Source organism: Gymnodraco acuticeps, unplaced genomic scaffold (genome assembly GCF_902827175.1).
Source record: "Gymnodraco acuticeps unplaced genomic scaffold, fGymAcu1.1, whole genome shotgun sequence".
Lineage (NCBI taxonomy): Eukaryota > Metazoa > Chordata > Actinopteri > Perciformes > Bathydraconidae > Gymnodraco > Gymnodraco acuticeps.
In genome coordinates this window covers 40,990-63,005 of record NW_022991284.1, presented here as the reverse complement: position 1 = coordinate 63,005, position 22,016 = coordinate 40,990, and the positions used below count along the sequence as shown (strand labels likewise).

The following is a 22,016-nucleotide window of genomic DNA, read 5'->3' as shown; positions in this document are numbered from 1 at the left end:
AAAATTAATTATCGTGAGAGGCCTAAGACTTCTGTCAACTATCAAGAACAACATGACGCCCGTAAACAAGATGTCTCCTGACGTAAATGGGGGACCCTGATGTAAACAAGACGAAAGTCTTTCTCTGGTCTGCATCCCCTTAACAATTGTATGTTTTGAGCTGTACTGTACTGTACCCAATATACAAGCTGTTAATACACTTTTCAATCAATCAATCAAAACAACAACGTGACGTAAACAGGATGCTTAAGTATCGCGACAGCATCGTATCGTGGCTTAAGTATCGTGATAGTATCGTATCGTGGCTTAAGTATCGTGATAGTATGGCATCGTGGCTTAAGTATCGTGATAGTATGGCATCGTGGCTTAAGTATCGTGATAGTATGGCATCGTGGCTTAAGTATCGTGATAGTATGGCATCGTGGCTTAAGTATCGCGACAGCATCGCGGCTTAAGTATCGCGACAGCATCGTATCGTGGCTTAAGTATCGCGACAGCATCGTATCGTGGCTTAAGTATCGCGACAGCATCGTATCGTGGCTTAAGTATCGCGACAGCATCGTATCGTGGCTTAAGTATCGCGACAGCATCGTATCGTGGCTTAAGTATCGCGACAGCATCGTATCGTGGCTTAAGTATCGCATCGTGGCTTAAGTATTGCGACAGCATCGTATCGTGGTTTAAGTATCGCGGCAGTATCGTGGCGTAAGTATCGCGACAGCATCGTATCGTGGCGTAAGTATCGTGACAGCATCGTATCGTGGCTTAAGTATCGCAACAGTATCGTGGCTTAAGTATCGCGACAGTATCGTGGCTTAAGTATCGCGACAGCATCGTATCGTGGCTTAAGTATCGCGACAGCATCGTATCGTGGCTTAAGTATCGCGACAGCATCGTATCGTGGCTTAAGTATCGCAACAGTATCGTGGCTTAAGCATCGCGACAGCATCGTATCGTGGTTTAAGCATCGCGACAGCATCGTATCGTGGCTTAAGTATCGCGACAGCATCGTATCGTGGTTTAAGTATCGCGACAGCATCGTATCGTGGCTTAAGTATCGCGACAGTATCGTGGCTTAAGTATCGCAACATTATCGTGGCTTAAGTATCGCAACAGTATCGTGGCTTAAGTATCGCGACAGCATCGTATCGTGGCTTAAGTATTGCAACATCATCGTATCGTGGCTTAAGTATCGCGACAGCATCGTATCGTGGCTTAGGTATCGCGACAGCATCGTATCGTGGCTTAAGTATCGCGACAGCATCGTATCATGGCTTAAGTATCGCGACAGCATCGCGGCTTAAGTATCGTGACAGCATCGTATCGTGGCTTAAGTATCGCGACAGCATCGTATCGTGGCTTAAGTATCGCAACAGCATCGTATCGTGGCTTAAGTATCGCGACAGCATCGTATCGTGGCTTAAGTATCGCGACAGCATCGTATCGTGGTTTAAGTATCGTGACAGCATCGTATCGTGGCTTAAGTATCGCGACAGCATCGTATCGTGGCTTAAGTATCGCGACAGCATCGTATCGTGGCTTAAGTATCGCGACAGCATCGTATCGTGGCTTAAGTATCGCGACAGCATCGTATCGTGGCTTAAGTATCACGACAGTATCGTGGCTTAAGTATCGCGACAGCATCGTATCGTGGCTTAAGTATCGCGACAGTATCGTGGCTTAAGTATCGCGACAGCATCGTATCGTGGCTTAAGTATCGCGACAGCATCGTATCGTGGCTTAAGTATCGCGACAGCATCGTATCGTGGCTTAAGTATCGCGACAGCGTCGTATCGTGGCGTAAGTATCGCAACAGCATCGTATCGTGGCTTAAGTATCGCGACAGCATCGTATCGTGGCTTAAGTATCGCGACAGCATCGTATCGTGGCTCAGGTATCGCGACAGCATCGTATCGTGGCTCAAGTATCGCGACAGCATCGTATCGTGGCTTAAGTATCGCGACAGCATCGTATCGTGGCTCAAGTATCGCGACAGCATCGTATCGTGGCTCAAGTATCGCGACAGTATCGTATCGTGGCTTAAGTATCGCGACAGCATCGTATCGTGGCTTAAGTATTGCGACAGCATCGTATCGTGGCTTAAGTATCGCGACAGCATCGTATCGTGGCTTAAGTATCGCGACAGCATCGTATCGTGGCTTAAGTATCGCGACAGCATCGTATCGTGGGGAGCCTGGTGATTCCCAGCCTACCTCCTCTTGAGCGGGTTGTAATCAAACTCGGATAGAAAACTGACTCTTTTCACACATAGTTTCTGCTTCTGAATCCTTATTTCTCGTCTCAGTGGTTTAATATTTGCTGCTGTTGTGTTTCCTCAGTGTCTGAAACGGAAACGGAGAGGATGATCAAACTTCGAGCAGCAAACGAGGCTCTGTTCACCGGAAGGAAACACTCCGCCAAACCCGCCTGGAGGTGAGACTCATTTCGGTCTCTTTTTAGTTTGTGTACAAGGAATATAATGAAGTGTTTTTGATAATAAAATATAATCTCGTCTGACTTTACACACCAGTCTTAAAGGTCTCCTATCATGCAAAGTGCACTTTCTGATGTCTTCTCTGCATCACCATGTGGTTTGGAACATGATGTGGAGTTTCATCACGGCAGCATTTAGCTGAGTTTCTGCTGGGAGAGTTCTCCTGATGAGATCTACTCTCTCTCTGAAGCTACTGACCCAGAGTCAGCTCTTTAGGAACAGCTGGAAGAGAGGGGGGGGGGCTACAAGGACCTGTTTGGGGTTTGGAGCAGGACACTTCAGAGACATGTCCTTAGTAACAGCTGGAAGAGAGGGGGGGGGCTACAAGGACCTGTTTGGGGTTTGGAGCAGGACACTTCAGAGACATGTCCTTAGTAACAGCTGGAAGAGAGGGGGGGGGCTACAAGGATCTGTTTGGGGTTTGGAGCAGGACACTTCAGAGACATGTCCTTAGTAACAGCTGGAAGAGAGGGGGGGGGCTACAAGGACCTGTTTGGGGTTTGGAGCAGGACACTTCAGAGACATGTCCTTAGTAACAGCTGGAAGAGAGGGGGGGGGGCTACAAGGACCTGTTTGGGGTTTGGAGCAGGACACTTCAGAGACATGTCCTTAGTAACAGCTGGAAGAGAGGGGGGGGGCTACAAGGACCTGTTTGGGGTTTGGAGCAGGACACTTCAGAGACATGTCCTTAGTAACAGCTGGAAGAGAGGGGGGGGGGCTACAAGGACCTGTTTGGGGTTTGGAGCAGGACACTTCAGAGACATGTCCTTAGTAACAGCTGGAAGAGAGGGGTGGGGCTACAAGGACCTGTTTGGGGTTTGGAGCAGGACACTTCAGAGACATGTCCTTAGTAACAGCTGGAAGAGAGGGGGGGGGGCTACAAGGACCTGTTTGGGGTTTGGAGCAGGACACTTCAGAGACATGTCCTTAGTAACAGCTGGAAGAGAGGGGGGGGGGGGCTACAAGGATCTGTTTGGGGTTTGGAGCAGGACACTTCAGAGACATGTCCTTAGTAACAGCTCTCACCCCTCAGATAGATTGTGTCCACGGTCTTCAGTCCTTGAACCTGCGTGTCTTTCAGAGCCATCCTGTACGAGCTGGGTCTTCAGGGGAAGCTGACCACCGAGCAGCTGGCCAAGAAGTGGGACAACCTGAAGAGGAGGTACAAGGTAGGCCCCCCTCAGATCAGACGGACGTTATTCATCCCAATGTGGGAAATGTTAGTGTTGCAGGAGCATGAGAGACGAGGCACTGCACATTAGAGAAGAGATGAACTATTCTAATTCCAAGTGGCTGTGAGTGTATGGTAACGGCAGCTCTGTAGCTGGTAGAGCGTAGACGTGGCTGTGAGTGTATGGTAACAGCAGCTCTGTGGAGTGTAGACGTGGCTGTGAGTGTATGGTAACGGCAGCTCTGTGGAGTGTAGACGTGGCTGTGAGTGTATGGTAACAGCAGCTCTGTGGAGTGTAGACGTGGCTGTGAGTGTATGGTAACAGCAGCTCTGTGGAGTGTAGACGTGGCTGTGAGTGTATGGTAACGGCAGCTCTGTGGAGTGTAGACGTGGCTGTGAGTGTATGGTAACGGCAGCTCTGTGGAGTGTAGACGTGGCTGTGAGTGTATGGTAACAGCAGCTCTGTGGAGTGTAGACGTGGCTGTGAGTGTATGGTAACGGCAGCTCTGTGGAGTGTAGACGTGGCTGTGAGTGTATGGTAACGGCAGCTCTGTGAAGCGTAGACGTGGCTGTGAGTGTATGGTAACAGCAGCTCTGTGGAGTGTAGACGTGGCTGTGAGTGTATGGTAACGGCAGCTCTGTGGAGTGTAGACGTGGCTGTGAGTGTATGGTAACAGCAGCTCTGTGGAGTGTAGACGTGGCTGTGAGTGTATGGTAACAGCAGCTCTGTGGAGTGTAGACGTGGCTGTGAGTGTATGGTAACAGCAGCTCTGTGGAGTGTAGACGTGGCTGTGAGTGTATGGTAACGGCAGCTCTGTGGAGTGTAGACGTGGCTGTGAGTGTATGGTAACAGCAGCTCTAACTGGTAGAGCGTAGACGTGGCTGTGAGTGTATGGTAACAGCAGCTCTGTGGAGTGTAGACGTGGCTGTGAGTGTATGGTAACAGCAGCTCTGTGGAGTGTAGACGTGGCTGTGAGTGTATGGTAACGGCAGCTCTGTGGAGTGTAGACGTGGCTGTGAGTGTATGGTAACGGCAGCTCTGTGGAGTGTAGACGTGGCTGTGAGTGTATGGTAACGGCAGCTCTGTGGAGTGTAGACGTGGCTGTGAGTGTATGGTAACGGCAGCTCTGTGGAGTGTAGACGTGGCTGTGAGTGTATGGTAACGGCAGCTCTGTGGAGTGTAGACGTGGCTGTGAGTGTATGGTAACGGCAGCTCTGTGGAGTGTAGACGTGGCTGTGAGTGTATGGTAACGGCAGCTCTGTGGAGCGTAGACGTGGCTGTGAGTGTATGGTAACGGCAGCTCTGTGAAGCGTAGACGTGGCTGTGAGTGTATGGTAACGGCAGCTCTGTGGAGTGTAGACGTGGCTGTGAGTGTATGGTAACGTCAGCTCTGTGGAGTGTAGACGTGGCTGTGAGTGTATGGTAACGGCAGCTCTGTGGAGTGTAGACGTGGCTGTGAGTGTATGGTAACGGCAGCTCTGTGGAGTGTAGACGTGGCTGTGAGTGTATGGTAACGGCAGCTCTGTGGAGTGTAGACGTGGCTGTGAGTGTATGGTAACAGCAGCTCTGTGGAGTGTAGACGTGGCTGTGAGTGTATGGTAACAGCAGCTCTAGCTGGTAGAGCGTAGACGTGGCTGTGAGTGTATGGTAACGGCAGCTCTGTGGAGTGTAGACGTGGCTGTGAGTGTATGGTAACAGCAGCTCTGTAGCTGGTAGGCGTGGCTGTGAGTGTATGGTAACGGCAGCTCTGTAGACGTGGCTGTGAGTGTATGGTAACGGCAGCTCTGTAGAGCGTAGACGTGGCTGTGAGTGTATGGTAACAGCAGCTCTGTAGAGCGTAGACGTGGCTGTGAGTGTATGGTAACAGCAGCTCTGTGGAGCGTAGACGTGGCTGTGAGTGTATGGTAACGGCAGCTCTGTGGAGCGTAGACGTGGCTGTGAGTGTATGGTAACAGCAGCTCTGTAGCTGGTAGACGTGGCTGTGAGTGTATGGTAACGGCAGCTCTGTGGAGCGTAGACGTGGCTGTGAGTGTATGGTAACAGCAGCTCTGTGGAGCGTAGACGTGGCTGTGAGTGTATGGTAACAGCAGCTCTGTGGAGCGTAGACGTGGCTGTGAGTGTATGGTAACGGCAGCTCTGTGGAGCGTAGACGTGGCTGTGAGTGTATGGTAACAGCAGCTCTGTAGCTGGTAGACGTGGCTGTGAGTGTATGGTAACGGCAGCTCTGTGGAGCGTAGACGTGGCTGTGAGTGTATGGTAACAGCAGCTCTGTGGAGCGTAGACGTGGCTGTGAGTGTATGGTAACAGCAGCTCTGTAGCTGGTAGAGCATAGACGTGGCTGTGAGTGTATGGTAACAGCAGCTCTAGCTGGTAGAGCGTAGACGTGGCTGTGAGTGTATGGTAACGGCAGCTCTGTGAAGCGTAGACGTGGCTGTGAGTGTATGGTAACAGCAGCTCTGTAGCTGGTAGAGCATAGACGTGGCTGTGAGTGTATGGTAACAGCAGCTCTAGCTGGTAGAGCGTAGACGTGGCTGTGAGTGTATGGTAAAAGCAGCTCTGTAGCTGGTAGGCGTGGCTGTGAGTGTATGGTAACGTCAGCTCTGTAGACGTGGCTGTGAGTGTATGGTAACGGCAACTCTGTAGAGCGTAGACGTGGCTGTGAGTGTATGGTAACAGCAGCTCTGTAGAGCGTAGACGTGGCTGTGAGTGTATGGTAACGGCAGCTCTGTAGAGCGTAGACGTGGCTGTGAGTGTATGGTAACGGCAGCTCTGTGGAGTGTAGACGTGATTGTGAGTGTATGGTAACAGCAGCTCTGTAGCTGGTAGGCGTGGCTGTGAGTGTATGGTAACGTCAGCTCTGTAGACGTGGCTGTGAGTGTATGGTAACGGCAACTCTGTAGAGCGTAGACGTGGCTGTGAGTGTATGGTAACAGCAGCTCTGTAGAGCGTAGACGTGGCTGTGAGTGTATGGTAACGGCAGCTCTGTAGAGCGTAGACGTGGCTGTGAGTGTATGGTAACAGCAGCTCTGTAGAGCGTAGGCGTGGCTGTGAGTGTATGGTAACGGCAGCTCTGTAGAGCGTAGACGTGGCTGTGAGTGTATGGTAACGGCAGCTCTGTAGAGCGTAGGCGTGGCTGTGAGTGTATGGTAACGGCAGCTCTGTAGAGTGTAGACGTGGCTGTGAGTGTATGGTAACAGCAGCTCTGTGGAGCGTAGACGTGGCTGTGAGTGTATGGTAACGGCAGCTCTGTGGAGCGTAGACGTGGCTGTGAGTGTATGGTAACAGCAGCTCTGTAGCTGGTAGACGTGGCTGTGAGTGTATGGTAACGGCAGCTCTGTGGAGCGTAGACGTGGCTGTGAGTGTATGGTAACAGCAGCTCTGTGGAGCGTAGACGTGGCTGTGAGTGTATGGTAACGGCAGCTCTGTAGAGCGTAGACGTGGCTGTGAGTGTATGGTAACGGCAGCTCTGTGGAGCGTAGACGTGGCTGTGAGTGTATGGTAACAGCAGCTCTGTGGAGCGTAGACGTGGCTGTGAGTGTATGGTAACAGCAGCTCTGTAGCTGGTAGACGTGGCTGTGAGTGTATGGTAACGGCAGCTCTGTAGACGTGGCTGTGAGTGTATGGTAACGGCAGCTCTGTAGAGCGTAGACGTGGCTGTGAGTGTATGGTAACAGCAGCTCTGTGGAGCGTAGACGTGGCTGTGAGTGTATGGTAACGGCAGCTCTAGCTGGTAGAGCGTAGACGTGGCTGTGAGTGTATGGTAACGGCAGCTCTGTAGAGCGTAGACGTGGCTGTGAGTGTATGGTAACGGCAGCTCTGTGAAGCGTAGACGTGGCTGTGAGTGTATGGTAACAGCAGCTCTGTGGAGCGTAGACGTGGCTGTGAGTGTATGGTAACGGCAGCTCTGTAGAGCGTAGACGTGGCTGTGAGTGTATGGTAACGGCAGCTCTGAAGCGTAGACGTGGCTGTGAGTGTATGGTAACGGCAGCTCTGTAGAGCGTAGACGTGGCTGTGAGTGTATGGTAACGGCAGCTCTGTGGAGCGTAGACGTGGCTGTGAGTGTATGGTAACAGCAGCTCTGTGGAGTGTAGACGTGGCTGTGAGTGTATGGTAACGGCAGCTCTGTGGAGTGTAGACGTGGCTGTGAGTGTATGGTAACGGCAGCTCTGTAGAGCGTACACGTGGCTGTGAGTGTATGGTAACGGCAGCTCTGTAGAGTGTAGACGTGGCTGTGAGTGTATGGTAACGGCAGCTCTGTAGCTGGTAGACGTGGCTGTGAGTGTATGGTAACGGCAGCTCTGTAGACGTGGCTGTGAGTGTATGGTAACGGCAGCTCTGTAGACGTGGCTGTGAGTGTATGGTAACGGCAGCTCTGTAGAGCGTAGACGTGGCTGTGAGTGTATGGTAACAGCAGCTCTGTAGAGCGTAGACGTGGCTGTGAGTGTATGGTAACAGCAGCTCTGTGGCTGGTAGACATGGCTGTGAGTGTATGGTAACGGCAGCTCTGTGGCTGGTAGACATGGCTGTGAGTGTATGGTAACGGCAGCTCTGTAGAGCATAGGCGTGGCTGTGAGTGTATGGTAACAGCAGCTCTGTGGCTGGTAGACATGGCTGTGAGTGTATGGTAACGGCAGCTCTGTAGAGCATAGGCGTGGCTGTGAGTGTATGGTAACAGCAGCTCTGTAGAGCGTAGACGTGGCTGTGAGTGTATGGTAACGGCAGCTCTGTAGAGCGTAGACGTGGCTGTGAGTGTATGGTAACGGCAGCTCTGTGGAGCGTAGACGTGGCTGTGAGTGTATGGTAACGGCAGCTCTGTAGAGCGTAGACGTGGCTGTGAGTGTATGGTAACAGCAGCTCTGTAGAGCGTAGACGTGGCTGTGAGTGTATGGTAACGGCAGCTCTGTAGAGCGTAGACGTGGCTGTGAGTGTATGGTAACGGCAGCTCTGTGGAGCGTAGACGTGGCTGTGAGTGTATGGTAACGGCAGCTCTGTAGAGCGTAGACGTGGCTGTGAGTGTATGGTAACAGCAGCTCTGTAGATTATAGACGTGGCTGTGAGTGTATGGTAACGGCAGCTCTGTAGACGTGGCTGTGAGTGTATGATAACGGCAGCTCTGTAGAGCGTAGACGTGGCTGTGAGTGTATGGTACGTGGAGCGTAGACGTGGCTGTGAGTGTATGGTAACGGCAGCTCTGTGGAGCGTAGACGTGGCTGTGAGTGTATGGTAACGGCAGCTCTGTAGAGCGTAGACGTGGCTGTGAGTGTATGGTAACGGCAGCTCTGAAGCGTAGACGTGGCTGTGAGTGTATGGTAACGGCAGCTCTGTAGACGTGGCTGTGAGTGTATGGTAACAGCAGCTCTGTAGAGCGTAGACGTGGCTGTGAGTGTATGGTAACAGCAGCTCTGTGGCTGGTAGACATGGCTGTGAGTGTATGGTAACGGCAGCTCTGTAGAGCATAGGCGTGGCTGTGAGTGTATGGTAACAGCAGCTCTGTGGCTGGTAGACATGGCTGTGAGTGTATGGTAACGGCAGCTCTGTAGAGCATAGGCGTGGCTGTGAGTGTATGGTAACAGCAGCTCTGTAGAGCGTAGACGTGGCTGTGAGTGTATGGTAACGGCAGCTCTGTAGAGCGTAGACGTGGCTGTGAGTGTATGGTAACGGCAGCTCTGTGGAGCGTAGACGTGGCTGTGAGTGTATGGTAACGCCAGCTCTGTAGAGCGTAGACGTGGCTGTGAGTGTATGGTAACAGCAGCTCTGTAGAGCGTAGACGTGGCTGTGAGTGTATGGTAACGGCAGCTCTGTAGAGCGTAGACGTGGCTGTGAGTGTATGGTAACGGCAGCTCTGTGGAGCGTAGACGTGGCTGTGAGTGTATGGTAACGGCAGCTCTGTAGAGCGTAGACGTGGCTGTGAGTGTATGGTAACAGCAGCTCTGTAGATTATAGACGTGGCTGTGAGTGTATGGTAACGGCAGCTCTGTAGACGTGGCTGTGAGTGTATGATAACGGCAGCTCTGTAGAGCGTAGACGTGGCTGTGAGTGTATGGTAACGGCAGCTCTGTAGAGCGTAGACGTGGCTGTGAGTGTATGGTACGTGGAGCGTAGACGTGGCTGTGAGTGTATGGTAACGGCAGCTCTGTGGAGCGTAGACGTGGCTGTGAGTGTATGGTAACGGCAGCTCTGTAGAGCGTAGACGTGGCTGTGAGTGTATGGTAACGGCAGCTCTGAAGCGTAGACGTGGCTGTGAGTGTATGGTAACGGCAGCTCTGTAGACGTGGCTGTGAGTGTATGGTAACGGCAGCTCTGTAGACGTGGCTGTGAGTGTATGGTAACGGCAGCTCTGTAGAGCGTAGACGTGGCTGTGAGTGTATGGTAACGGCAGCTCTGTAGACATGGCTGTGAGTGTATGGTAACGGCAGCTCTGTGGAGCGTAGACGTGGCTGTGAGTGTATGGTAACGGCAGCTCTGTAGAGCGTAGACGTGGCTGTGAGTGTATGGTAACAGCAGCTCTGTAGATTATAGACGTGGCTGTGAGTGTATGGTAACAGCAGCTCTGTAGATTATAGACGTGGCTGTGAGTGTATGGTAACGGCAGCTCTGTAGACGTGGCTGTGAGTGTATGATAACGGCAGCTCTGTAGAGCGTAGACGTGGCTGTGAGTGTATGGTAACGGCAGCTCTGTGGAGCGTAGACGTGGCTGTGAGTGTATGGTAACGGCAGCTCTGTAGAGCGTAGACGTGGCTGTGAGTGTATGGTAACGGCAGCTCTGAAGCGTAGACGTGGCTGTGAGTGTATGGTAACGGCAGCTCTGTAGACGTGGCTGTGAGTGTATGGTAACAGCAGCTCTGTAGAGCGTAGACGTGGCTGTGAGTGTATGGTAACAGCAGCTCTGTGGCTGGTAGACATGGCTGTGAGTGTATGGTAACGGCAGCTCTGTAGAGCATAGGCGTGGCTGTGAGTGTATGGTAACAGCAGCTCTGTAGAGCGTAGACGTGGCTGTGAGTGTATGGTAACGGCAGCTCTGTAGAGCGTAGACGTGGCTGTGAGTGTATGGTAACGCCAGCTCTGTAGAGCGTAGACGTGGCTGTGAGTGTATGGTAACAGCAGCTCTGTAGAGCGTAGACGTGGCTGTGAGTGTATGGTAACGGCAGCTCTGTAGAGCGTAGACGTGGCTGTGAGTGTATGGTAACGGCAGCTCTGTGGAGCGTAGACGTGGCTGTGAGTGTATGGTAACAGCAGCTCTGTAGATTATAGACGTGGCTGTGAGTGTATGGTAACGGCAGCTCTGTAGACGTGGCTGTGAGTGTATGATAACGGCAGCTCTGTAGAGCGTAGACGTGGCTGTGAGTGTATGGTACGTGGAGCGTAGACGTGGCTGTGAGTGTATGGTAACGGCAGCTCTGTGGAGCGTAGACGTGGCTGTGAGTGTATGGTAACGGCAGCTCTGTAGAGCGTAGACGTGGCTGTGAGTGTATGGTAACGGCAGCTCTGAAGCGTAGACGTGGCTGTGAGTGTATGGTAACGGCAGCTCTGTAGACGTGGCTGTGAGTGTATGGTAACGGCAGCTCTGTAGAGCGTAGACGTGGCTGTGAGTGTATGGTAACGGCAGCTCTGTAGACATGGCTGTGAGTGTATGGTAACGGCAGCTCTGTGGCTGGTAGACATGGCTGTGAGTGTATGGTAACGGCAGCTCTGTAGACATGGCTGTGAGTGTATGGTAACGGCAGCTCTGTAGAGCATAGGCGTGGCTGTGAGTGTATGGTAACAGCAGCTCTGTAGAGCGTAGACGTGGCTGTGAGTGTATGGTAACAGCAGCTCTGTGGCTGGTAGACATGGCTGTGAGTGTATGGTAACGGCAGCTCTGTGGCTGGTAGACATGGCTGTGAGTGTATGGTAACGGCAGCTCTGTAGACATGGCTGTGAGTGTATGGTAACGGCAGCTCTGTAGAGCATAGGCGTGGCTGTGAGTGTATGGTAACAGCAGCTCTGTAGAGCGTAGACGTGGCTGTGAGTGTAGGGTAACAGCAGCTCTGTAGCTGGTAGACATGGCTGTGAGTGTATGGTAACGGCAGCTCTGTAGAGCGTAGACGTGGCTGTGAGTGTATGGTAACAGCAGCTCTGTGGCTGGTAGACGTGGCTGTGAGTGTATGGTAACGGCAGCTCTGTGGAGCGTAGACGTGGCTGTGAGTGTATGGTAACGGCAGCTCTGTAGAGCATAGGCGTGGCTGTGAGTGTATGGTAACGGCAGCTCTGTAGAGCATAGGCGTGGCTGTGAGTGTATGGTAACGGCAGCTCTGTAGAGCGTAGACGTGGCTGTGAGTGTATGGTAACGGCAGCTCTGTGGCTAGTAGACGTGGCTGTGAGTGTATGGTAACAGCAGCTCTGTGTCTCCATCAGGAGCTGAAGTTCCCCGCCCGCGGCGTGGAGACCAACCCCTCCTCCTGGCCCTGGTTCTACCGCATGAACGACGCCATGGAGGGCCGCTTCACGGGCACCGCGCCCGTCCTCACGCCCATCGTGGAGGACGAGGACGAGGACATGGAGCCGCTGTCGCCCGTGCCGAGGAAACGAGCGCGGAGGAGCCGGGGCGGCATGGCCGAGTTCCTCACCGAGTCTGAGATGGACCTGCTGGTGGAGCAAGACGACAAGAGCGGGTCCACGGCGCTGGGAGACCTGCAGAGGATGGCCGAGTTCACATACAAGTGTAAGACAGTTAGTAGGGATGCACGATATTGGTTTTTTGAAACCGATACCGATAACTTCCTGCTTCTCAAGACCGATACAGATAACCGATAATAATATAATATATATATATATATTAAATGTACGTGTAGTTTTTGCACACCTGGTGGTAAAACAAAGACTAGTAGTGAGCAAATGACGTGAGCATTACTACTATGAACAAAACAAAGCCAAGAACAGTTTTGACTCTCGTCAAGCGCCATCATTTCTATGATGAAGTTAGAGATCGTTTTAGCCCTGGGGTCGTCTCTGGCAAACTTCTTGCCTTTTCCAAAAGCCTCGTGGATCGGTAAAAGCCCCGGTGCCTTTGCAGCTGGCTTTGGATTCGCCGCTAGTTTAGCAGCGCAGGCGTCTTCGTACGCTTTTAACACACCATCGTAGCGATGGCGATGTTTCAGGTGACTAATCAGGTTGGAAGTATTATAGCTCGTTGCCTTTTTCCCTCCTCGTGGAACTTCTGCATTTGTTAATACAAATAGCAAGCGAACTATCTAACTCTGAAGCTTTGAAATAGTCCCATACCACCGGCGACATGTTTGTTTACTGTCCTGGCTTCACGGCCGCACACCATTTACGCCACAGCCAGGCACGAGTTAGGGAGCGCTGGATTTGTGAAGAACTCCCCTCTTCCTAAACCACTAATACCACAGTACTGGCAAAACGGGAGGAGCCGAGTGAAAAACAAGCGCCCCTCATCCCAATCCACCCACCGCAGTATTTCTTTCTTTTTTTTTACCCAAAAAATATATTGTATATTATCGGCGCTATTAATACTGGTATCGGGATGACGTCATAATTCCTATTATCGGACCGATAATTATCGTGCACCACTAACAGTTAGGTGTATGATTATTAATTCTGAGAAAAATTGGAAAATTTGGGCAAATTGGTAGAAAAAAAGCCAAGTTCTGAAAGAAGGCGATATTCGCAAAAAATGAATTCTGGGAAAAACGTGAAATTTATAGAATTTTTTTTTTAAAAAGACAAAAGTTCTGAGAAAAAAGTATAATTACGGAAAAACAACAAATTCTTAAAAATATGTCACATTCTGAAAAAAAGTCTAATAACAAACAGAAAAGTCAAGTTCTGAGAAAACGGGGATTTGAGCCTTTGCAGACCATTGACATGCACACGCTGCTTACAGATAAACTGCACAACAAGATATATTTAATATCGACTTCGAGATGTTAACAACTTGAGGGTAACCTCATGTTTTTTTAACTTAGGATCGTGTACCTGTGTTCAGTCCAGAGAACGGTAAATGTGTGCATTTTATTATGGAGTTTATTTACAAAAAAGAAACACAATTACAGATTTTTAGATTTTTATTTTAGTTATTGATTTAGAGTTTTTGTCCAAGAGACGCTGGTTTGAAAGCGTCGTTACCTAAAGTTACGGCATGTCCTGTTTCTGCCGGAGAGAAAGGAGTTTGTTCCAAAGCTTTTTGCTGTTTTTACATCCTCCGTCTGACAGGAGGAGCCTCGCTCAGCTGAGTCAGTGTGTAGGGTGTGGTTTGGAACTGGGCCCTGACGCAGGTTAAGAGATGTTTACCTGCAGCTCATCCGAGTTCTTCTACCTTCATTTCAGTGACAGAAGAAGACATCCGGAGGCTGATTGAGCTGCGATCTTCAAACGAGTCTCTGTTCACCGGCAGGAGGAACACGGCCAAGCCTGCATGGAGGTGAGACATCCTCTCACATTTCCTCTCACATTTCCTCTCACTGTTCCTCTCACTGTTCCTCTCACGGTTCCTCTCACGGTTCCTCTCACGGTTCCTCTCACGGTTCCTCTCACGGTTCCTCTCACGGTTCCTCTCTGTGCTCAGGGGCATCGTGAAGGAGATGGGTCTGACGGGGAAGATCACTCCGGATCAGGTGGCCAAGAAGTGGGACAACCTGAAGACCAAATTCAAGGTGAGCGCCTCATCCCGTCTCAAAAATGGAGATTCTTAGAAAAAAGTCAAAAAATGAAGTTCTAAGATTAAGGCGAGACACGGCAGGCAAAAACATCGTTTTTCAAGTACTGGTCAATTTTGAGATGTTGTGCTATTTTGATTCCATAACATGTTTTCTTTCAGGCTTTTGGAAGGAAAACGTACAAAATACACATTTAAGTGTTTATGTTACTATAGTTTGTCTATTTGCGTCTGTAGGTTTCTCCTAAATTCACCAAAAGTTAGCATTCTAACGTAACATAAAGTACCGCGACCGCTGTGTGCACCATGTCAACAGAGGTATCGCTGGAAAGCTGTGTCTCTCCTGCACAATCTCATCGGATCCAAATATGGTCATTTCCTTTGTATCAGCAACCAATCGTGAAAGCACAAAGGGGTCTTAAACCAAGAAACGAACTCTCATTGGCTGGTGTCAACTTCTGACAACGTGATTCGTTCAGATGCGTCACGTGGTGTGCTAAAACACTTCCTGGTTAGCTTTCCGCTAGAAATTGAAATCTCAAAATGGCAAAAGAACGGCGAAAAAAACGTTCACAGAGAAGACGACAACAATTGTCACTTGCACGAAGCAAGGTTATATAAAAAAAATGACCCTGAACATGAAATACCTTCACGGAGGGCGTCGATGTGCAAGCTGTCATCCAAAGAACAGGAGGGTTTAGCTAGCGCCTCACTGGCGCTAGCGCTTCTCCTACTCTGAGTTCGAAATCTCAACTTCAGTAGTACGTACATACACCAAACCTTCCAGTTATATTCCTATCAATATTATGAAGGCTTTTACATAAGGGTTCAGGGTCATATATAATTCATAGCCTGAATTATACAACATTGTATACCTAAAAACATGGCGACAATTGATATTTTAGGGCTGTTGACAGTATTTTCTGATTTATCGAGTGAAAACAAGAGATATCCAAAATCCCTTCTGTAAAAGCCTTAGATACTAATATGACTACAAAATGAAACAATAATTTTGAATCTGGCTATATCCAAAGTTCAGATTTCGATTCCTGAAATGTGTTAAAATATGTGCATATTTAATGAGATAATGGATAATTTGTATATTTAAACATGCTATTTCAGAAAACTTGTAATACAAAAGACAATTGCCTTATTGTAAGTAATTAACTGGAGACATTTCTAGCTGATACCTTTAAGTTAAAAAAATTACCCTATTCACCTGGGGTGTCTCGCCTTAAAGCGAACATTTGAGAAAAAAGTTACAATTCTGAGAAAAAAGTAAACAATTGAAATTCTTAGAAAAAAATTCAAATTCAGAGATCAAAGCGAAAATGTAAAAATTCGGAGAAAAAAAGTCAAAAAATTTAATTATTTGAAAAAAAAATCAAAAATTGAAATTCGGAGATCAAAGCAAACATTTGAGAAAAAATTGAAAAGTAAAACAAATATATTATTATTATTTTAGATTAAATAGGCGCGTTCACACCGGAGTACTTTACCCCGTACTTTCCCACTTTAGTTCCGTTAGCACCCCTGATGTCGCGTTCACACCAAAAAGAGGACTTAGTGCCGGGAACTTTGACCCCCATGTTCAGTGCCTGCTGAGAGGTGGTTCTCTCCTGGGGGGGAAAAGTGCTCCAGTTCTGATTGGCTGGGCGAATTGCAAACCACGCCCCGTAAAACTCTGAAATGTTTTGTAGAGCCACCATTTTATTATCCTCGCATTAGCATTAGGTGTCGGCGTTCTGGCGATTTACTCGGAAGGCTTCAGTAGCAAGAAGCCAGTCCCCAACTCCGGGGACTTCCGGCCGGGTACTCCGGGTGGCAGTATACGCCGTGAAGTTGTTTGTGGCCTGCCAGTAAACCAGAAGAAGAAGAAGTGACGTCAGCGGCTCTTTTGCGTAATCTTCCCTCAGGGACTTATTCCGGTGTGAACGCGATCGGCTCTTAGATCCATAGGGGAGCTAAGTGCTGGGAGCTAAGTGCTGGGAACTAAGTGCTGGGAGCTAAGTGCTGGGAGCTAAGTGCTGGGAACTAAGTGCTGGGAGCTAAGTGCTGGGAACTAAGTGCTGGGAGCTAAGTGCTGGGAGCTAAGTGCTGGGAACTAAGTGCTGGGAACTAAGTGCTGGGAGCTAAGTGCTGGGAGATAAGTGCTGGGAGCTAAGTGCTGCAAAGTACTTGGTGTGAACTAGGGTTGCCAGAAACTGACCATGATCAAAATCGATTATTCGGCAGCCCTGGCGAATAATAATCGATTATTCGACCGACCACCACCCCCCCCACCCCCCCGCGGGAGAGAGAGGAAAAAAAGAAAAAAAAACTCAGACAAAAGGAATTCCGTTGTTTTCTGTCATCACCTCTTTGGCGTGCTTCGCACTCAAATGCGAACGCATTGTTGAGGTTGAGCTGTGATAGACCAAGGTCTTTTCGCAGAGCTTGCATTTAACTTCCTTTGGACTTGTAAGTTCGAAGTAGTTCCACGAGGAGGAACTCTTTTTACCTGCCGCTTTGTTCATCTTTAGTCGCACGTGTGAGGGAGAGGGGGGATGGGGGCGGGGTCGGTGTGCAGCGTGCTGCAGCAGCAGTCTGCTCTGCACGCAGGCTTCCTCCAAGTTTACAGTAAAACAAACTGGTGGTGTGACCAATGGCCATTTACAATTGTTAATACTATTACTATTATTAGCATTAGTCTATATTTTGGTTGAAACTAAGCCAGAAAAAAAAAAAAAAAAAACATAAATAATAATAAAAATATATATAAATAAAATCGATTTTTAAAAATAATATTCGATTATGGAGACTGTAACGAATATTCGAATAATCGAATAATCACTGGCATCCCTAGTGTGAACGCGGCTAAAGTGTTCATCTGTGTGTTTAGGACCTGAAGTTCCCTCCGCGGGGCATGGAGGGCCAGACGCCCCCCGCCTCCTGGCCCTGGTTCTCCCTGATGGGTGACGCTCTGGAGGGCCGTCTGGCAGGGAAGGCTGCCCGTGTGACGCCGGTGTGGAGCAGCGAGGAGGACGCCATCTTTGTTTCCTCCCCCCTTCCTCCCCCTCCTCCCCCCCCCGAGAGGGAGTGCCTGCTGGAGGGGAGGGGCAGCGTGTCCGAGCTGGAGTCCATGGGGGGGGGCGACGCCGCCGACGGGAACGTGACGTACATCGACGCCAGCGGAGAGGAGTGCTCCACGCCCTCAGAAAACTCCTATAAAAGTAAGAGAAGATCCAAGTTCTGAGAAAAAGGTAAAATTAGGAAAACAGTGAAATAATAAAAAGATTCAAATCAAAATCTGAGAAAAGTCAAATTCTGAGAGAAGACCACACAAAAATAAATAAATAAATGAACTTCTGAGTAAGAGTAAGAAAATATAGAAAAAGCCAAGTTCTGAGAAAAAGGTAAAATTACGTGTTTCTTTGTGCTCCACGCCGTCAGAGAAGAGTAAGAGAAGATGTACTTCACTGATCCCAGGTTGGGTCATCTTTGTGTCCCAGAGATTAAAGATGTAAATGAACGTATGTGATTATTCCCTAATATTAAATTAGTATATATAATAGAAAATAGATAGTTGATATTGGTGTTTTAATAATGAGATGCGTGTTCCCCTCAGTGACGGACCAGGACACGAGGAAGATGATCAGACTGAGAGCCGCTAACGAGGCGCTGTTCACCGGCAGGAGGAACGCTGCTAAAGCTGCATGGAAGTAAGAGGCAGCTGTGATGGAATGTGTGTGTTCACCTGTCCGAATGTGTGTGTTCACCTGTCCGAATGTGTGTGTGTGTGTCCGAATGTGTGTGTTCACCTGTCCGAATGTGTGTGTGTGTCCGAATGTGTGTGTTCACCTGTCCGAATGTGTGTGTTCACCTGTCCGAATGTGTGTGTGTACCTGTCCGAATGTGTGTGTTCACCTGTCCGAATGTGTGTGTTCACCTGTCTGAATGTGTGTGTTCACCTGTCCGAATGTGTGTTTACCTGTCCGAATGTGTGTTCACCTGTCTAAATGTGTGTGTTCACCTGTCTGAATGTGTGTTCACCTGTCCGAATGTGTGTGTTCACCTTTCCAAATGTGTGTGTTCACCTGTCCGAGTGTGTGTGTTCACCTGTCCGAATGTGTGTGTTCACCTGTCCGAATGTGTGTGTTCACTTGTCCGAGTGTGTGTTTTCACCTGTCCGAATGTGTGTGTTCACCTAACCGAATGTGTGTGTTCACCTGTCCGAATGTGTGTTCACCTGTCCGAATGTGTGTTCACCTGTCTAAATGTGTGTGTGTTCACCTGTCCGAATGTGTGTGTTCACCTGTCTAAATGTGTGTGTGTTCACCTGTCCGAATGTGTGTGTTCACCTGTCTGAATGTGTGTGTTCACCTGTCCGAATGTGTGTGTTCACCTGTCCGAATGTGTGTGTTCACCTGTCCGAATGTGTGTGTTCACCTGTCTGAATGTGTGTGTGTGTTCACCTGTCCGAATGTGTGTGTGTTCTCCTGTCTGAATGTGTGTGTTCACCTGTCCAAATGTGTGTGTTCACCTGTCTGAATGTGTGTGTTCACCTGTCCGAATGTGTGTGTGTTCACCTGTCCGAATGTGTGTGTTCACCTGTCTGAATGTGTGTGTTCAGGGCGATCATCAGGGAGATCGGGTTGCAGGGGAAAGTCTCGACCTATCAGATGGCCAAGAAATGGGACAATCTGAAGAGGAGATATAAGGTGCGTTCACAACAACAACAACAACAACAACTGTAAAGTAGTTTGGAGTTTGGTCGACCTCTTTTCCTAACCTCTCTCTTCCTCCCCCTCCTCTTCCTCCCCCTCCTGCTCTTCCTCCCTCTCCTCCTCCCCCTCCAGGACCTAAAGTACCCTCCTGTTGGGATGGAGAACATGTCGGACAGCGCCTCCTCCTGGCCGTGGTTCCAGTTGATGAACGACGCCATGGAGGGCCGTCTGACGAGCAGCGCCCCCCTCCTCACCCCCGTAACCCATGACGACGACGACCATCCCTCCCCAAAACATCGTCCTCGCTCCTCCCTTCCTCCCCTTCCTCTTCCTCCTCCTCTTCCTCAATCCTCCACAGACTTCGTAGATGAGGCGTTTGGTGGCGACGATGGAGGCGACGATGGAGGCGACGATGGAGGCGACGATGGAGGCGACGATGGAGGCGACTCTGGGGCGAACGAGGCTCAGCTGGGAGGCCTGGAGAGAGAGTGGGAGATGGTGGAGAGAGAGAGGGAGGCGCTGGAGAGAGAGAGGGAGATGGTGGAGAGAGAGAGAGCGACGGTGGAGAGAGAGAGAGCGACCGTGGAGAGAGAGAGAGCGACGGTGCAGACGGAGAGACTGTGGCTGGAGAGAGAGAGGGAGACGCTCGGGCGAGAGAGAGAGGCGCTGGATCAGAGGGCGCTGATGATGAACTCTGTGGGGCATTCAGGACACCTCAACGCCCTCATGTAGAGCGCAAAGAGACGTAAAGACATAAACAGGCCCGGTGTAAAGAGACATAATGAGGACACAAAGAAGCCCGGTGTAAAAAGGACGTAAAGAGATGAACTCTGTGGTGCATTCAGGACACCTCAACGCCCTCAAGTAGAGCAGAAAGAGACATAAAGAGGACGCTCGGGGCATGTAGAGCAAATAGCCGTTTGGTCCTACAGTGGAGATCGACTGGGACAAAGCAGCGAGCTCTGGGACATTAAGCTGCAGGATGTAGAGGGACGAGCTCCACCGATGACTAGAGGGTAGCTCTGGAGCATGTAGAGCAAAGAGCGACCGGGATATAACCACGAGCTCTCTGGACATAACCACGAGCTCTCTGGACATAACCACGAGCTCTCTGGACATAACCACGAGCTCTCTGGACATAACCACGAGCTCTCTGGACATAACCACGAGCTCTCTGGACATAACCACGAGCTCTCTGGACATAACCACGAGCTCTCTGGACATAACCACGAGCTCTCTGGACATAGCGACAAGCTCTCTGGACATAACCACAAGCTCTCGGGACATAACAACGAGCTCTCGGGACATAACCACAAGCTCTCTGAACATAACCACGAGCTCTTGGGACATAACCACGAGCTCTCTGGACATAACCACGAGCTCTCTGGACATAACCACGAGCTCTCGGGATATAGCGAAGAGCTCTCGGGACATAACCACGAGCTCTCTGGACATAACCACGAGCTCTCTGGACATAACCACGAGCTCTCGGGACATAGCGACGAGCTCTCTGGACATAACCACGAGCTCTCGGGACATAACCACGAGCTCTCTGGACATAACCACGAGCTCTCGGGACATAGCGACGAGCTCTCTGGACATAACCACGAGCTCTCTGGACATAACCACGAGCTCTCGGGACATAGCGACGAGCTCTCTGGACATAACCACGAGCTCTCTGGACATAACCACGAGCTCTCGGGACATAGCGACGAGCTCTCTGGACATAACCACGAGCTCTCGGGACATAACCACGAGCTCTCAGGACATAGCGACGAGCCCCAGGAAAAGAGGACATCTCGAGGGAACGTAGTAGAGCAACGAATTACAAATATTCAAGTCCTCTGAAGACGTGGAGCTAAGGGGTTGTAGAGCATCCCTGCAGTATATGTTGAGACTTTTACACAATTAGCATTAATTAGCAAATGCAGACAATAGTTAAACAATGGCTTGGCAGATTTGGACAGTTTTTAGTCCATTTCTGACATTTTCAGGATCAATAGCTATTTTAACCCAAAAGTGCCCATATTTGTACTTTTTAAGCAGATTTTGACATATTTTGGTTTGATTTGAAAGTTCTAGGCCACTCCAAACTGCTATTAGTGATCCTAAAAATATCCGACATTGATTTAATGACCTCCTAAAAAAGCCAAATCGGCCACGCCATCTTTTTGCTATCGTCTCCATATGCTTACTAATTAACGCAACTTGTGCTAATTGTATAAAATCCAGCAGTTTCTATGATCTGGAGACCCTACTCTCCCTAACACAGCAGACGTAGAGTATCTGAACGGGAGAGCTGCACACTTTTAAATAGTCATCATCCTTCCTGCTGCCTTCCCTCTGAGGTAGGAGTTGTAGTTTCGTTAGCGACGTCACTGAGTATTAAGAGCCATTCAGGGAGAAATGAAGGTGAGTCAGCAGAGGAGGTTCATGTACAAGATTTAAATTAACATTTTCTGTGATTAAATTTACAAATGCAGCTGTACATTTACCAGATTTAAGTCGTTAACTTTGATGTTTTCTGGTAAATCTACAAGATCAAAAAGAACAAATCTTCTCTGAGGTTATATATAGATTATAACTCCTCCCTAAAACATATTTTGATGTGGATCGTTCGTGTGGTGTTTCTTTAGTTTAACACTACACAAACAGATTGTTTTTCTCATTTTAATTATAATTGTGCAGCTCTACCCGTTGATTAGACCCTCGCTCATGTAAAGCCACTTTGGACCCTCGATGAATATGAAACTCTGATCTCTGGATTGATTTGGGCGTCCCATCGTAAGAGGTTCCTATTGATTTACACTTTTTTTAAAATCATTTCTATCCAAGCGTTGATGCTGGACGGAACGAGAGCGAAGAATATTCTGCATCGGCTTCCACTTCCTGTTTCCTCCAGAGACTCAAGACTGAATCAGTTGTTGGTTTGTCTCTCGCGCGATTTGTACGAACTGAAATGAGATTAAAAAGTTTCATTATCACTTTAA

The 22,016-nt window shown here is 49.4% G+C and overlaps 1 protein-coding gene across 2 annotated transcripts in view; it reads left to right on the top strand.

Annotated features, from left to right (window-relative positions):
- Positions 1-22,016, top strand: part of LOC117562090 — a 28,010-nt gene extending 5,994 nt beyond the window's left edge. For both annotated transcript variants that reach the window (XM_034239869.1, XM_034239867.1), the window contains exons 5-13: positions 2,340-2,433; positions 3,576-3,663; positions 12,061-12,367; positions 13,993-14,086; positions 14,231-14,318; positions 17,202-17,532; positions 17,928-18,021; positions 18,933-19,020; positions 19,159-22,016. In XM_034239869.1, coding sequence (XP_034095760.1) covers positions 2,340-2,433; positions 3,576-3,663; positions 12,061-12,367; positions 13,993-14,086; positions 14,231-14,318; positions 17,202-17,532; positions 17,928-18,021; positions 18,933-19,020; positions 19,159-19,758 — 1,784 coding nt within the window. In that variant the 3' untranslated portion in view covers positions 19,759-22,016. The remainder of the gene's footprint in view (positions 1-2,339; positions 2,434-3,575; positions 3,664-12,060; positions 12,368-13,992; positions 14,087-14,230; positions 14,319-17,201; positions 17,533-17,927; positions 18,022-18,932; positions 19,021-19,158) is intronic.